The sequence below is a fragment of the Nilaparvata lugens genome, chromosome 2, assembly GCF_014356525.2.
Source record: "Nilaparvata lugens isolate BPH chromosome 2, ASM1435652v1, whole genome shotgun sequence".
In the NCBI taxonomy this organism is placed as follows: domain Eukaryota; kingdom Metazoa; phylum Arthropoda; class Insecta; order Hemiptera; family Delphacidae; genus Nilaparvata; species Nilaparvata lugens.
The window spans coordinates 62292111-62308035 of NC_052505.1; the positions used below are offsets into that span (position 1 = coordinate 62292111).

The following is a 15925-nucleotide window of genomic DNA, read 5'->3' on the forward strand; positions in this document are numbered from 1 at the left end:
TCAAGAAAATGTAAAATGTGAATGTGTGAAATTGATAAAAGTTATTGATTTGTAAGAGGATATTGATTCGTAGAATAATATCCTACATCTATCATGAACTGAGAATTTGACATCAAAGTATCAAAAAGGTATTTACGAGTTTGAAAATTTCGTTTTTTATGATGAAGCAACTAAGGTTCATTTACAGTTGTAAAGTTGCAATACTTATTCATAATATGGAAGGAATAATGGGATATTATTCAATTGCTGGTGAATCCATACAAATTAAATGATAATATTCTTTTTGTGCTGTCTACCATTCTGGAGAGCCTAGCGCAGGCGACAGCTGAGGCCTCTTTTTCAGGAGTCCTCTACGGTCGCAGGTCTCGACTGTCGGGAGTGTACAGAAATTAGAGTGGCCTCAACTGTCGCCTAACGCAGGCGACATTTGAGGCCACTTTTTCAGGAGTCCTCTACCGTCGCTGGCCTCGAATGTCGCCGGTGTCTACCGTAGCTGGTCTCGACTGTCGCTGGTCTCTTCTGTCGTTTGCCTCGTTTGACATCGACCCAATATTGTTAGTGCAATTCACTGTCAACTGTCTTCCCCAGAAATAACATCATTGCTCCCCATTCATTGCTCCCCAATGCAGACAATTTATAGTGAATCAAACACACATTGCTGCTGTGAATTGAAAAGAAATAATAAAATGTGATGATGTTGTTTCAGGTCCTGTTACAGCCCATGACCTTGACACGGATCCCTTCCTCGGTCTCCAGGATGAAGAACCCGACTCGTGGAGTCCCACAGTTAGCAAGGATGTGAGTTTTCAAATCTTATTTTGCAATTTACCACCTACATATTCATGTAACCACAAACTTTTTAATTTTACTTGTCATAAATTTTCAAAGATTTACATGTTTCTTAAACAATGGGGCTCTCATTGTGAAAATTTATAGTGAATAATTAGTTACTACCACCATCTGTTACAACAAAATTCATTCTACTCATCTTATTTTTTAAAACTTTATAAGAACTAGGCTTTCGGGTTCAGGCGTACAAAATATTTGTGCCTGTTTTGATGAATAAATAAATTTTATCGTTACCTTTATATAAACTTTTATTTCAACTTATATCAATTTTCATTATATTATTACCTTTCATATTTTTTTAGATACCCTTGATATTATCATTACCTATGATATAACAACGAATTATCGTACAAAAACATTGTATATACATTACACATCACCCCTCACAGCCAACCCGTTCTACAACATTAATAATATTAAAATAAATGCTGACTTAATAGTCAAATGCCCAGCATATGAAAACGTGCTGAAACATTTGAACTGATGCTTCATGCTTCACATTCAACTCCTAATAAATAATGAGTTTTTCTAATTTCATAAATAATATTCTCCTATCCACTTTGTTTTATTTCGAAAATATTATTCAATAATATTTATAGATTAATCATTTTTCTAAAAGCTCTGATCATTACTTGATTTAAGTTAATTAGCTGTTGTTTATTGCAGATTACTAAAAAGCTAAAGGAGAAGGAAATTAAACGCCAGGAGCATATTTATGAATTCATCCTGACAGAAAAACATCACTGCCTGACTCTTAGGGTTATGCAAAAGGTAAGACTTGATGATACATCCAATCTCGATTATGTAGAACTTTAGAACAATTATTACTCCATTTATTCTGTATTGTTATTGTAATAGCTATTCTACTCAACGTGCAAAATTAACCGAATCACGTGGAACAAACGTGGTTGTTATTACCTATTTGTTAATGGACCATTGTTTTATATTTTTACGAAATATAAAATCCGTTAATTTTCAAAATTAGAATTCAAATCGTCTCCATTTACATAAAATATCATTGAAGTTCAATAAAATTTCAGGATAATTCTTGAAGACTTACAATATTTGCTACTCATATCCCTAATATACTAAATCATGCTTTGATATTATTTACGAATAAATTATCAACTACTCACGCTGATTATCTTTCCATCCAAACATTAATTTCAGTGGATACTTGTTAATTTGTTAAATTAACAATTAACCTTTGTTATTAACCTTTAATTATAACCTTTGTTAATTTGTTTGTTCCCAAGTTTTAATATTTCCCCGTAATTTCATTTAAATATCTAATAATAATGTCTTATCTATTTTAAAATTTCAAATTCAAATGTTTACTAAGCAGAGGGTTTTGAAATATTTAGGTGATATGATCATCTATAATATAATAGAGGAATGAATTGGCTTATCACGTCTGAACATACGTCGGAACATCACGTCTGAACTACTGGACTGATTAACATGAAATTTTGCATATTGGTTCTTCATTTACCGAGGATGAGGCCTTTTTCAAATTCTTCAAGATCTCAATAGGTCAAGTTTTCAATTATACCCTTGCGGAGCACGGGTTACCTGCCAGTCTATAATAGGCTTATGATAAATACTATTTTTATGTTATTACTCCTGTTCTGGGAGCCGAGAGATAATGGATAATGTCAACAAACATGCGCGTTTGAGAATTGATCTTGGAGCACCACACCAAGACTGCTATTTGCTGTAGCCACAACATGACATCTTCGTCAAGTGGCTGAACTGAATAATCACAACACATTATTCAGTGTAAATGAAAGCGTTGTTTACTTGTGTTACTTGTGCAAGTACAGCAATTGTCAGCTGAAATAAGTCACCACTTTGAGGGCCGGTTTTCGAGCTCGGGTTTTAGCCAAGTTCTAGACTGTAAACACCTGGAGTAAGAAAATTGGCTTTCCAAAACGGGGCGTAGACGCAGTTTCTATGATAATCTTTATTTTCTCATTTCTATAATTGGAAACATTTTACCTTGACGAAATGAAACATTCCTAAATAATTCAAAATAGCTGAAACTTTACACAATTTTCTCTTTATTTTATTTTGTGTTCAAACTTCTAGTTTTTCAAAATTAAATTTAAACGTGGACTACGACTACGCCTCGTTTCGGAAAGCCAATTTTCTGACTCTAGCTGTTTAAAGTCTAGAACTTCTAAATTCCGAGCTCGGAAACCGGCCCTAAATTATAAGCACACAGTTGCTAACTCAATGTTATTGTTTTTATCCTTTCGATGAACATACAATTACTATAGTTGCTGTAGTTGTAGTCGTGATACGTGTTTTGCCATTTTGTTTATTTTTTCTAACTAGTAGGTACCTTTAACTTATTTAATATCAATAATTTGTGTTTGACAGGTATTTGTAGAAGGTTTGGAGAAGTACTTCCAGCTAGGCCCAAATGTGAGTCGAATGTTTCCACGGCTGTCCGATCTCACTGACATTCATTTGAGGTTCCTTCATCGATTGCGACAACGGCAGAGGCAGGCTCCGGTTGTTGAAACTATTGGAGATGTTCTATTAGAGCAGTTCTCAGGTACATTTTCTGCTTACTTTCCACATGTTTCTCAAGAATCGTATCCTCATTTATGTCCTCTTTATATAGAGTTTCTGAGTTCATCATTGGTGATGCTCTATTAGAGAAACTCTTAGGTACTAAACTACAAAATCATCCTCCTACCTTCTACATTTTACATAGTTATTATGGGAATCGCATCTCAATTTATTTTTATCTCCTCATTCTATACATTTATGTTATGTGTAATTATATCTCCATTCGTTATCTATCAGCTATTGTTGAAATTATATCTACATTTATATTTTAATGTGATGTATAAAACTTCAATTGTTGAAGAAGTACACATTCCCGAACTATGGACAGTTGAATATGGAGAAAATCGTTCCTTAATGGAAATTGATTGATAAATATGGATGAAATCCTCATTAAATTAAATTTATATGTTTTTAATTACTGTGTATGGGTTCCTTGATTCATGAAATATAATGGAATACAGAATTGATTTATGGAAATACAGAAAAACCAAGAATAATATTTAGGGAAGCGGTTGGCGGTCGCACTGATGAGCTATCGATAAGATGGTTGAAATCAATGCGCTCGTTACTCTCGTTGTAAGGATGACCACTTGAAGAGCCGGTTCCTCCCAGTCCTCTGAATATCCTTTATGAGTTTTAAATCGTTTCCCGGTGGTTCAAAACCCACTTGACTCTGTAGGTCCACTCATCACCTCTTATCATTATCATCATCATCCGTCTCATTACCCACACATAAGCCTAGAGCATCACCCTCAGAAAAAATCAAAATAATTGATAAATTCACATTTGATTGCTTCTTTTAATACTCTACATTATTATTTATTCGAGATGGAAATATTCTTACAACTTACAATTACTCATACTGAGTCTCTATAAATAAATTCTGAAGTTTTGAAGAAATAATTCTCCATGCCTGCAAAATAATTGTAAACAATATAATTCAGTACTTAATTTCCTTTAAAGGGTAATACGGTAAAAATCGTTCAACTATAGTATGATGAGTGATTAGTGATAGTCATAACTCCTTTCAGATTCCTATTCCAATATATTCATTTACTCTTTAATTCTTCTTATAGTCACAACTTTGAATTTATTCAAATAATATTTTCAGGTTCTTTATTTTAACTAAAATTATCTTTATTCCTCAGGACAAGGAGCTGTGCGTCTAAAAGCTGCTTATGGAGAGTTTTGTAGTAGACATAGGGATGCTGTAGATATTTATAAAGACTATTTACACCATGACAGGAGGTTTGGTGAATTCATCAAGCACTGCCAGGTATTTAAGGATTGGATAACTAATTCATGTCCCTGAAAAAATTAGTTTTATATAATTAGAAATATGTAGAAATGTAGAAATAATTTATTTCAATGTATTCCCAACTAGAATATATTATCATCTATCAATTTTATCATCTTATATACTATATTTACAATTACAATTTACTTTGAACACGTAAAAAGGACCTTGTTTTCGCCGCATTGATTAGAAAATATTTGTAAATTAACTCATTTTCCAAAAATTAAATATTTTAATCATTATAATTAATTATACAAGCCTGTTTATAGAAAAATATGAAATATTCCGTTCTTCATTTTCGTGGCTCAATTATTAAGAATAATAATGTCCATTTATGGCTTATCTAGAATCTGTGTAATAAGTGAGTTTTTCAACAAATTATTCTATTTTATTATTACGTATTTTTTCATGTTCACAGGCGAATCCTCTTCTAAAGAAAAAGGGAATCCCGGAGTGTATACTTTTCGTGACTCAAAGACTGACTAAATATCCGCTGTTAATAGAACCTTTAATTAAGACTTCCAAAGATAATAAACTAGAACAAGAGAAACTCTCAAAAGCTCTAGCACTTGTTAAGGTAAGAAACTTATTCCTGACCTCCATGTTCAATTGCTATTGTATAAATTGTCCACTTCCTAGGTGAAATAATTTTGAAACCTTGAAAACAAATGAATTATAAATCGGCATAATCTTAAGTTGGTGTGGTTCAAGAATATAATTCTTGAAAAGTAATAATGTGTAACTCGAAACCTGTTTGGTCCCACACCAAAATAACAGCCCATATTGTTATTTTGAATGAAGTAAAGCGTAATGCAATGTTTTCATAATTACATTCAAATTATGAATATGTTTTGACCATGACATTTTTTCATCAAATGTTGATCGTTAAATATTCGAATGATAATTATTTTCTCACAATGTCCACGCCTGCATTCATGATTATGATACTTAATATTGGGGTAGAAAAATCAAATGCCCTGAAATCAAAATTAATTAACTCCATTTTAGAAACATTCAACGGTATTTTGTTTTTGAAGCATCATTTCTGTTGTTCATATTATATCCAAATCATACATATTATTTTTACAGTATCCTCATTTTTTATTTTCTTTTAAATATAACATCAATGCCTTCCTTCCAAACCATGCTGACAGCCATTGCCAGTAGCGAACGCACTACAGAATCCTTGTCCACGAAAGATTTAACTAAAATAAATATTAATAATCTATTTATTTATTAATTTATAGACATACATTCAATTCAGGTAAAAGCATAAGGCATTCGACCAAAACTGATTTTTCTCACATTCAAAATAGACTGTCTATAGGTTATTTTGCAGTCATACTCATATTTAGGTCATGTGAGTGATCATTTGAAGTACATACTTTTGTTCTTGTGCATGTAATATCATGGATATTTCCTCATATTTTCAGGAAATTCTAGTGGAAGTAGATGCCCAAGTAGCCGAGAAGGAGAAAGAAGATAGAAAATTAGAAATCTACAATAGAATAGAAGCGAAATCTTTCACAGTTCATAGAGGACTCAAGTTTAAGAAATCTGATATACTCTCCAACAATAGGAGATTGAGGTTTGTTTTTCTCTTAGAATTAATTATATAATTTGTTTTTCAATTTTTTATTATTTATTTTAAGATGTCGTCTAAAACCTAAACACAAAATTACTACATCAGTGACATAACATTTTTTATTTTTGTACCATACGAATACTAACGAATACTATAGAAGAAATTGATCACTCAATTGGTAGTTGATATAAAATGGGCGTGTTTATGAAATGTCTCTGATATGCTTGAATTGTTTATATCATTGTAGTCGGCAAAGCCAAGTTTCTGTTGTGCGTTTGAAACGTATGAAATAAATTCATAACAGAACTTTATAAATTAGAAAAGGAAACTCGCAAATGTGCTAGTCTTGTTGATTGGCAAAAACATTAATTTTGATTAGCTGAGAAAACCATGATCAGTTGGAAAATCGATACATTTGTTATTTTGTTATTGTACTCACTTCACTCACTTGAAGTGATTGAAGAAGTACTTATAAATTTTATATCTTATTTTTCTAATGTAATTATTTTACATTTTACTCAATGTAAATAATTGTACTGAAATATGTTTCAAATTATGCTTATGCATGATCATTAACGTTTTCATTCAGATGAAATTGTGTCACTGATGTTAGCTGTTTTAAATCTGTGGCTAAGCGTATTAATTTCTGTCACTTGTTACTGTATTAATCAAATTTCGGTGTCATATATTGTTTTAGGTTCGAAGGTTGCGCTATGCTAATGCAAGGCCGGGGGAAAATGCACTACGTTCTAGTAATTGTGTTGTCCGATGTTCTATTCTTCCTAATGGAAAATAATCATAAATATACATTTTTCACCCCTGACAATAAGGTAAGTACATCTCTCGAATAGATTTGTTAGTAAGAAAAATTAATCATAGTGCATAATGTTTTGTATGGATAAACATTTTTTTCATTTGCAAGAACATAGACGCAAGAAATGCTTAGTTCAAGATCTAGATCTGTTTCTGGACTCTGGAGATGATTAACTTCCGTTTTAACTATGACAACTATTATTCTTATCAAATCAAGAAAACAATCTCTGTATGGCTAATGGCTATGGACACGGCTACTGATAATAAATAATTCCATATCCAATGGATTGACAACACTGGAAAGTAGAAAAACACATCAAATCAATCAGCTGTCAACTGGCTTCATTAGATGTGAATGTGCAATGAATGCTCGTGTATCACGAAAACTTCACTAAGTATTTTGATACTATTTAAACTATAGATTGTTCCAAGTTCAAAAGATCTATTACAAAGGGTCTTAATCATTTGAAAACTTGGCGGAATGGAAATCATTTCCATGGTAGAATCCAGGTCATTCAAGATCCATTGCAAGCTGAGTTTGTTTTATGTTTGTTGTGGCTTATTTGTTTAGGACTCTGTCTGAACAATATTATATTACATTCATTATCTACTGATAAATGAATTAAACTGAATTTCAAATACCGATCGCACTATAAAAAATATATAGGCCTATTTCATAGTAAAATAATTGGTTATCGCCGATTAATGTTCTACTCTTGTAAAAAAGTTGATCATTTAAATCCTTATTTATAAGAAATCACATAATATTCTCCAAGCATCTATTTCAAAAATGGAATAAATTAGTGATAAAACTCCATTCAATGTATCATGATAAGTGATACGTGTAATAGCTATTGTTTAATTTTGATTTGAAGGCTGGCGTTGTGTCTCTACAAAAGCTGCTAGTGCGCGAGAAAGCTGGGCAGGAATCGAGAGGCATTTACTTGATATCATCCAATCCAACCGATCCTGAAATGTTCGAGCTCAAAGTGCAAAAGCCCAAAGAAAAGCAAGTCTGGATACAAGCTGTCAGGTTAGTCAATTTCAGTCGGAAAAAGTGCTCAATTTTTATTTGAGTAGTTCTGGAGGAACTGTTATTCTTCTACTGTTCCGCTAAGGGATTTTGTTTACATTTTATTTGCATTAATCATGAGAACACTATTAAAATGAACAATAAGTAAATATTTTATTTTCCGCAAGATGACGTTCACATAAACGTTTTACTTGTGCTTTAAATAAGATGAAATTAGACAATTATCATACGCTTGGTGAAATCTCAAGCGACGCCTATTACAGCTACAGCTTATAGTAGGATGTTACTATAGTTAGATTCAATTCAAACTGTCAACATGAGTTGGATGGTAAGTGTTAGGCCCAATTGCACAAAAGCCACGAGAACCAATCAGAGAAGCCTTCTTTTCAAAAAAGCCTTCTCTGATTGGTTCTCGTAGAATTTAATCTTGAATAAAATCTAAGCAACCAGGCCTTAGTGTTTCTTTTGTTATGTTTTTTAAGAAATGCTAATAGTTCATAGTGAATCTCATTATTCATTATAGAGTTGAGTTAACCATGTTATGACTTTTGTTTCGATTGGGGTTTTCCTAGCCTTTGATTGCATAATACGGTACGAGCAATTTTTAGTGATTTATAATTATTGGATAGAGATTGGGAAAACTTCTGTATCGAATACTTATCTTATCATTCTCTCCATTCATCGTCCAGTACTATCTTCTTATCGTCTTTCATATCCTTATTTACTTGTTGGTGCCTGTGAATAAGCTTCAGTTGGTGTCTGAATTGATAATGTCAATCAGGGCAGAATAGATAATTTTGTTGTTATAACCTCACATTCCATGAAACCTGAATTCATAATTGTCTAAACTTCAGACTGAATAATCGATTGTATGATTCAATAATAGTGTTATTTATAACTTGATAGAGTACTGTTGTCAGAAGTACAGTGGTGTCTTGATTTGAATACAGCTGAACTGTTAGTCTTTTGCATTGTGGGTGATTGGTTATTACAAAAGGTTTATTTGTGACATTGTGATCTACGTTTCATCTTATTATGTAAATTAATCTCAAGCTTAGAATGTGAATAGGTTACAACTTAACGAGCTGTTCCTGCCAATTCCCTGTTATGGGAAGTGATCATTCACGGTAACAGTGTAAATTTACTTTTTTAATAGTATATTGCAGTAGAAGATTGCGATCTGCTAACTATAACTAACAATGCTTCACTGACTTGATCAGATACTATATACTGTAGTTGTTTGAAATTATCATACAGAAACTACACAAGTAATTAGTATATACTTGTAATTCTACTTCTGTGTCTTCACTTCTGAGTACCTACGTCCATTGAGTAAAACTGTTCTATAATAATGTTCATGCATGAAATGGTATGCTAACTAACGTCCAATGCATATTGTATATGTTAAAAATAATTCAAAAACGTTCAAAGAATCTCTTGAAAGTATTCTAACTGATAAAAACTATTATAAGATTTTTTATATATGATTACACCATCAAAGATTGTTGAAATATGATTTTTTATATTTATATGATCAATATAATGTATTAAACTTTTTAATGAAGTGGATTGTTTTATCGGTGCTCTACAGTGTTTATTAAGTAATTAACTACAACATCAAACTAATAAACAAGATAAATATTTCTATTGTCCAGAGTTAATAATGATGTTTTTGTTGTGTCTTGTTCAGGGATGCTGTTCAAAACTGTCCGGAAGATGATGAAGATGTGAGTCCCGCATTCAGCTCAGAGGAAAGGCAACGACTTCTTGATGCCAAACAATCTCAGATTCGACAGATTGTCGGTAAGTTTCATTCAAACTAGATTCTAATATTTTTCCCACTCATATTCGAATACTAATTCAGTTATTGTTATTTATTCGCACACGGCATAAGCATTTAATTGCAAAAATTGGACCGCTCTTCACTGCAAAATATAAAGAAATTAATTTTTAAGGCAATAATTACCAAACTCACTATATAGTCTAGAAAATATGTTGATCTTCTAGTATCATGCAATTTTTATGCAAGTGCTATAATATAGTGTTGCACTATAATGTTCTTTGATTTCATGCAATTTTTATGCAATCAAATAATATTATAGTGTTGGTCAATACTCACAGCTTTTCGAATGTGATTCCCAATCATACTAGTAAAATATGTTTTTTGAATGATTTATATAAATCAGACTTTTTTTAAAAAGAGTGATTACATAAGATTAGTTACAAGTAATGAAGTCATAAATGTAAAATATCCTTAATGTAAATCCAATTCATTCTCACCCCGCGCTAAAAACTGATCTTTCCACTAGAATGTATGCTAAAATAAGAAATCATCAAATTCCGTTGTAAAAACCTCCGAATACTTATTTCGAAATTGTGGTCGTATAAATCGAACTACCCTTATCTTCCACTAAATACAAGTGTGAAAACTTTACAAGAATTTAAAAAATGAAGTTTGATAATTAGTAGATCATGAACTTATGTTGCACTGAATCAACTAGCACACCAAGTTAGAAAAATATTTGATGAAATATTATCAATAAGATTTTATATTCTAAATTAGGTTTCACTTTTAAATGCTCTATTCAAAACATAAAATTTTAATATACTATATAATATTAATATACAATATTCACGTTCCAAAATTCCTCAACACTTATGAAACAAAAATGTTAAATTTATTTTCCAATAATGACCAATTCAATGTGGAACATAATACTTAAACTTTGATAGCTGAATTTGATCATTTTGTTTTTCTATCCATGGGCGCGATAGAGAGCAGTTTAGGAGTCGAAGGTATTGTAAATACCAAAAGAAGCATGATCTTCCAAACAAATACTTGATCATCTAACTGTTGCCTGTATACTTCTAGATGAGATGTGCTATGCTTCAACAGACTTGCTCTTATCGTCTTACGTTTATTTAGATTATTAGAAGTTATTAACACATAGCTTGGCTTACATTCTATCTAAACTCTTAACAATACTTCAACTAGCACAGTCCTAAGCATGAAGAACTGTCAAGGTGTTCACTTCTGGTAATGGGTGTTTATATTTGGTAATAAATCCCAAATCACAATAAAAAATTATTGTATTTTTTAGTGATATGTTCTTTGGGCTGTATGCACAGTCTTAGTATAAACTGAATTGGATCAGCTGGTCGTTTAAACTCTGAATGTAACGCACTGTAATAGCTTCAAGTAGTCCTACATTTACGTTAAACTGGGATTGTGCATATGGCTTTATTCATAAGTTCAATTTATTCATATCCAACAACATTTGATAGACACATATTGTCCGGTTTCACAAGGCTCAGTCAAAACATTTGAACATGTTCAATTCGGCTACGATTAACAAGTGTGCTCAATCCTAACTATCGCCATATATGTTTCAATGCACTTGTAGAGCGTAATAATGAGCTAGACAAAGTACTCTGTAATTTTACTGTACTTCAATGTAATTTTCATGCTTATTACTGCTCGGTATGCTGTGGGTTTCAAACCGTTCAAACTAACTTTTGGTTGTGTCTTTATGGTGTTTTTGGATATAATTAAGTTCAAGTCTTTCAAATTGTTCTTTCACCAAAAATACTACTAGTTATTGGTAAGGTTTTCATATTAGAAGTTTTAATTCGTTTCAGTTCCTATTCTATTACATTATTAATGAGTATGTTACTCCCTACTCTTTGTTATTATAAGTATATATATTTATTCTTTTTCCGTTTCATTTATAAAATTGTCACTTCATATACAGGGCCCTGTTTCATAAAACTTATAAGTCACTTAATACAGGAGAATCACCATTCCAATTACATGCTCAATACAGCCGATAAAATCAGCTGTTCCTGGTGACTTAGGACTACTAAGCTTCTATGAAACAGGGGTCAGTACTTGTGATTTATAGATTTCTGTCTGTTTTACATCTGTGTTGTCGTTTTACTGCAGTTATCTTTTTCTCTGTACCTATACAATTCAAAAAATGTACGATTCTGTGGAATTGCACTCATGGATCTGGTGGAACTAATACTATTTCATAAAATTTTTATCTTGAAATGAAGTAGAATCCAACAATTGAACAAGCATATCTCATTACTTTCAGTTTACTTCTGGTATAATTCAAAGATTTCAGAGTACGAAATTGTAGAAATTGATAATACAGTACTTGAATCTTTTTCTCCCTACTATCATGTATTTCCTTGTCATAATATGACTTCTTCAGACACAAGACTGGTTGATTATAGCATCGATCCAGACCAATATTCACATCGGTTTCTCAATAAGTAAGTTTTTGAACATTAAAACACATTTGAAATAGTTCTATGGTTCATTACTTGGAAACTATGGAAACTAATTTATTGATTGAAGGAAAACTTGATAGTATTTTCTTAGATTGAAAATATAATATACAGAGTGTTCCCAACCCCCTACTTATATTCTAGGGCATTGTTCCTGGGTACGAAAAATATTTAAATATTATCTCCAAACTGTGTCCAAAAGTCCTTTGTTACTCACACAGCCGCCATTTTTTCACTTAATATTTTTTCTAAATCATTGAACATAATTATGTGAGTGAAACACTGCACAATTATTTATGACTAACGTTAATAGACAGACTACTAACTTTGATTATTTTTTATGACTACTAGGTAGAGCTAAAAAAAATATGACATATTTCAAATCCATAAAACAAAATTGCGGCCGCTGAAAATGTTATTTCTTGAATAACCAAAAAACCGTTGATTTTTTTTTAAATTCATAAAGCAAAATGGCGGCCGCTCAAAATTTTATTTCTTGAATAACCAAAAAACCGTTGATTTTACAAAAAAAATACAAGAAAACTCTTTTTTAGTGAATTTAATTACAAATCGATTGACGCCTCATTTTTTAAGAAATAACGAATACAAGGCGAGATATGGTAGCTTTAGTGATATATTACCTACATTTAGAGTGTTACGTAACGTTTTATTATTGTTTGAAATAATCTATAATCGCTTACGAATGAATAACTTACAAAGCAAATGGAGATTGTTGCATTACAGAAAAGAAAAATGACTTTTTTATTTGCTGACGTGGCGAAGTTTGGACAATAATGTCCACTTAACCACGGATGCAGACACTTCTCGTCAATCGATTTGTAATTAAATTCACTAACAAAAGTTATTCTTGTTTTTGTATTGTTTTCTAGTTATTCGAGAAATAACATTTTAAACGGCTGCCATTTTTTATGAATTTGAAAAAATGTCATAATTTTTTTTGTAGCTCTGCCTTGTAGTCATAAATGATTGTGCAAAGTTTCACTTTCATATGTTTAGCCATAAAAATATTAAGAGGAAAAACAAAATGGCTTAAAGATGATATTCAGACATGTTTCGTAGCCAGGAACAATTCCCTAAAATATTGGTATGGAGTTCCGAAACACTCTGTATATCCAAGACTGGTCTGTAGACAAATTAGAATAAACCACCATTTTGAAAAATCAATATTCAATATAATAATGCACCCCTTAATTGGTCCGATCATACTTCTAGTTATTGTACTAAATTTAATAAGTACTATCAAAATCTCGAGAAATACTTAGTTACCGCGATAAAAATGGCAATTGCCACAATTCTAGGGCATAGAAAGCTTACTTATAATGGACATTTTTTCAGTTATTAATAATATTTACCTACTTCTGTTTAATAAAAATGAAAATTATAGTTACTTCAGTAGTTTGCATGATAAATCAGTTTATCTTGAAAGCGTCTAGGTAGCTGTATGTAATCTCGAAAAGGGTAATAAATACTTGATTCTATTTTTACTGTAACATTTGTTTTTTTGCAATGCATGATATATAATTATGTTTTATACTACCTTATGGAAATGTTCAAAAGCGTCAGTTTCCATTTGAAAATGATGTGTCAAAATTACAATGACTGAAATGTAATAAAAATTACTGGAAACGCAGTTAACTTACTCTTGATTGTAATGGCATATCATTCATTAAGTTCCAATACTGCAGGTCGATTTTTAAAAAGATGAAGGATCGTCAATCCTTAATATAGTGTGTAGCTGTAGATGTAGATTAGTTTCCAGTATTCGTTATTGATAAGAGATATATTATTCAACATAGAAATAGAGTAAATTGTATGTTAGTACCCAATTTGTCATTGCAATGTAAATAAATAAGTAAAATATATTGTGTGACCTAAAAAGCGTGGTTGGATTTGATAAATTAACTTCATCCATTTTCTTTCATTTTTTACATTTCTAATGATGTGTGTCCGATATGGTCCTGAAACAGAAGGAATGTAGAAGCGTTTATAAAAGATACCAATAACTATTAATGCTGTAATTGAAAAAACAACTAAACCTAATCTAGATTATCTATAATCTAGACCTGTCTATGACTGTCTTATTCCAACAGTCCCGTATTAGACTATCAAATACAGACTTTTCAACTTACCCGCAAGGGGCTATTTTAAAACTTGACGTAATAAAATCTTGAAGAGTTGAAAATAGGCCTACAACCATCCTCGGTTAATTAAGAATCTAATATCGGGGCACCGAGCTTCGCTCGTTATTTTTATCCTATTATATTAAGCGAGCAATTTCTGTATTTTTATATCTGGTTATTCATCTGGTTATTTATGTTCAACGGATCTCGAAAACGGCTCTAACGATTTTCACGAAATTTGGAACATATTATGTTTATGATATAAAAATCTGGTGTGGTACACTCTCACAACTTTCCTTGCTCATTGATCTATAAGCCTCATTCTTAAACGAGTATAATTTAGGGGAATAACATTATGCCGATTGGCGGCTAAATAATCAAATTTACGATTATACTATTGTTATTGTGTTCAGAGTACATTTTCCTTTGTTTGAATTATGAAATTTGAGGATTTTTTAAAAGTTGTCAAAACAGCTGTTCTAAAAATAAAACATCGACATGTGTTCTTTTGAATAAACTGCTCTACCTACCTACCTCACGCACGAGAAGGAGGTTACAAAGTAAATTTCTCGGATGGGGTGGACCCCCTGTTAGTTTCTCAGTGAGGAGACTCATGCCAGTTAATAGAGCTTATATATAACTATACAGGATATGAATTTTAAAAAAATCGGTCAAGTCATTTTTGAGAAAATCGTGATAGAAATTTAACAAAATTCATTCTTCTCAGGAATATTACGGAGCTCCTGCAATTTTCCCAGAAATGAGACTCATGTCAGTTGATAGGGCTTATAAATAGCTATCTAGGGTATAAATTTGAAGGAAATCGTTAGAGCCGTTTTCGAGAAAACCGTGAAAAACATGTTTTTTTAGTCATCCGCCATTTTGAATTCAATTTCATTGAATTTCTTATTGTCGGATCCTCATGGCATAAGGACCTTAAGTTTAAAATTTCAAGACAATCAGTTGATCAGGAATGGAGCTATCGTGTTCACAGACACACACACACACACACACACCACACACACACACAACACACACACACACACACACACACACACACACACACACACACACACACACACACACACACACACACACAGACCAACACCCAAAAATCATGTTTTTAGACTCAGGGGACCTTGAAACGTATAGAAAACATGAAATTAGGGTACCAAATTTTTTTGGGAAAGCAATACTTTCCTTACTATGGTAATAGGGCAAGGAAAGTAAAAATTCGATTGCACTAGGTCTCATCCTTGGGAAAACTCGCTGAACGACATTAAAAGGATAATTCATCCTCGGCTGAAACAGCTGTGGATAGTAAAAAAGTGAGTGAG

The 15925-nt window shown here is 31.8% G+C and overlaps 1 protein-coding gene across 6 annotated transcripts in view; it reads left to right on the forward strand.

Annotated features, from left to right (window-relative positions):
* LOC111044246 (rho guanine nucleotide exchange factor 18) overlaps window positions 1-15925 on the forward strand; it is a 165135-nt gene that overhangs the window by 122180 nt on the left and 27030 nt on the right. For 5 of the 6 annotated variants that reach the window (XM_039422382.1, XM_039422384.1, XM_039422386.1 and 2 more), the window contains 10 exons: window positions 707-798; window positions 1516-1620; window positions 3232-3409; window positions 4575-4702; window positions 5142-5300; window positions 6157-6311; window positions 7006-7138; window positions 7997-8154; window positions 9845-9957; window positions 10930-10950. In XM_039422382.1, the coding sequence (XP_039278316.1) occupies window positions 707-798; window positions 1516-1620; window positions 3232-3409; window positions 4575-4702; window positions 5142-5300; window positions 6157-6311; window positions 7006-7138; window positions 7997-8154; window positions 9845-9957; window positions 10930-10950 (1242 nt within the window). The remainder of the gene's footprint in view (window positions 1-706; window positions 799-1515; window positions 1621-3231; window positions 3410-4574; window positions 4703-5141; window positions 5301-6156; window positions 6312-7005; window positions 7139-7996; window positions 8155-9844; window positions 9958-10929; window positions 10951-15925) is intronic. The other variant, XM_039422381.1, reaches the window with a different exon arrangement.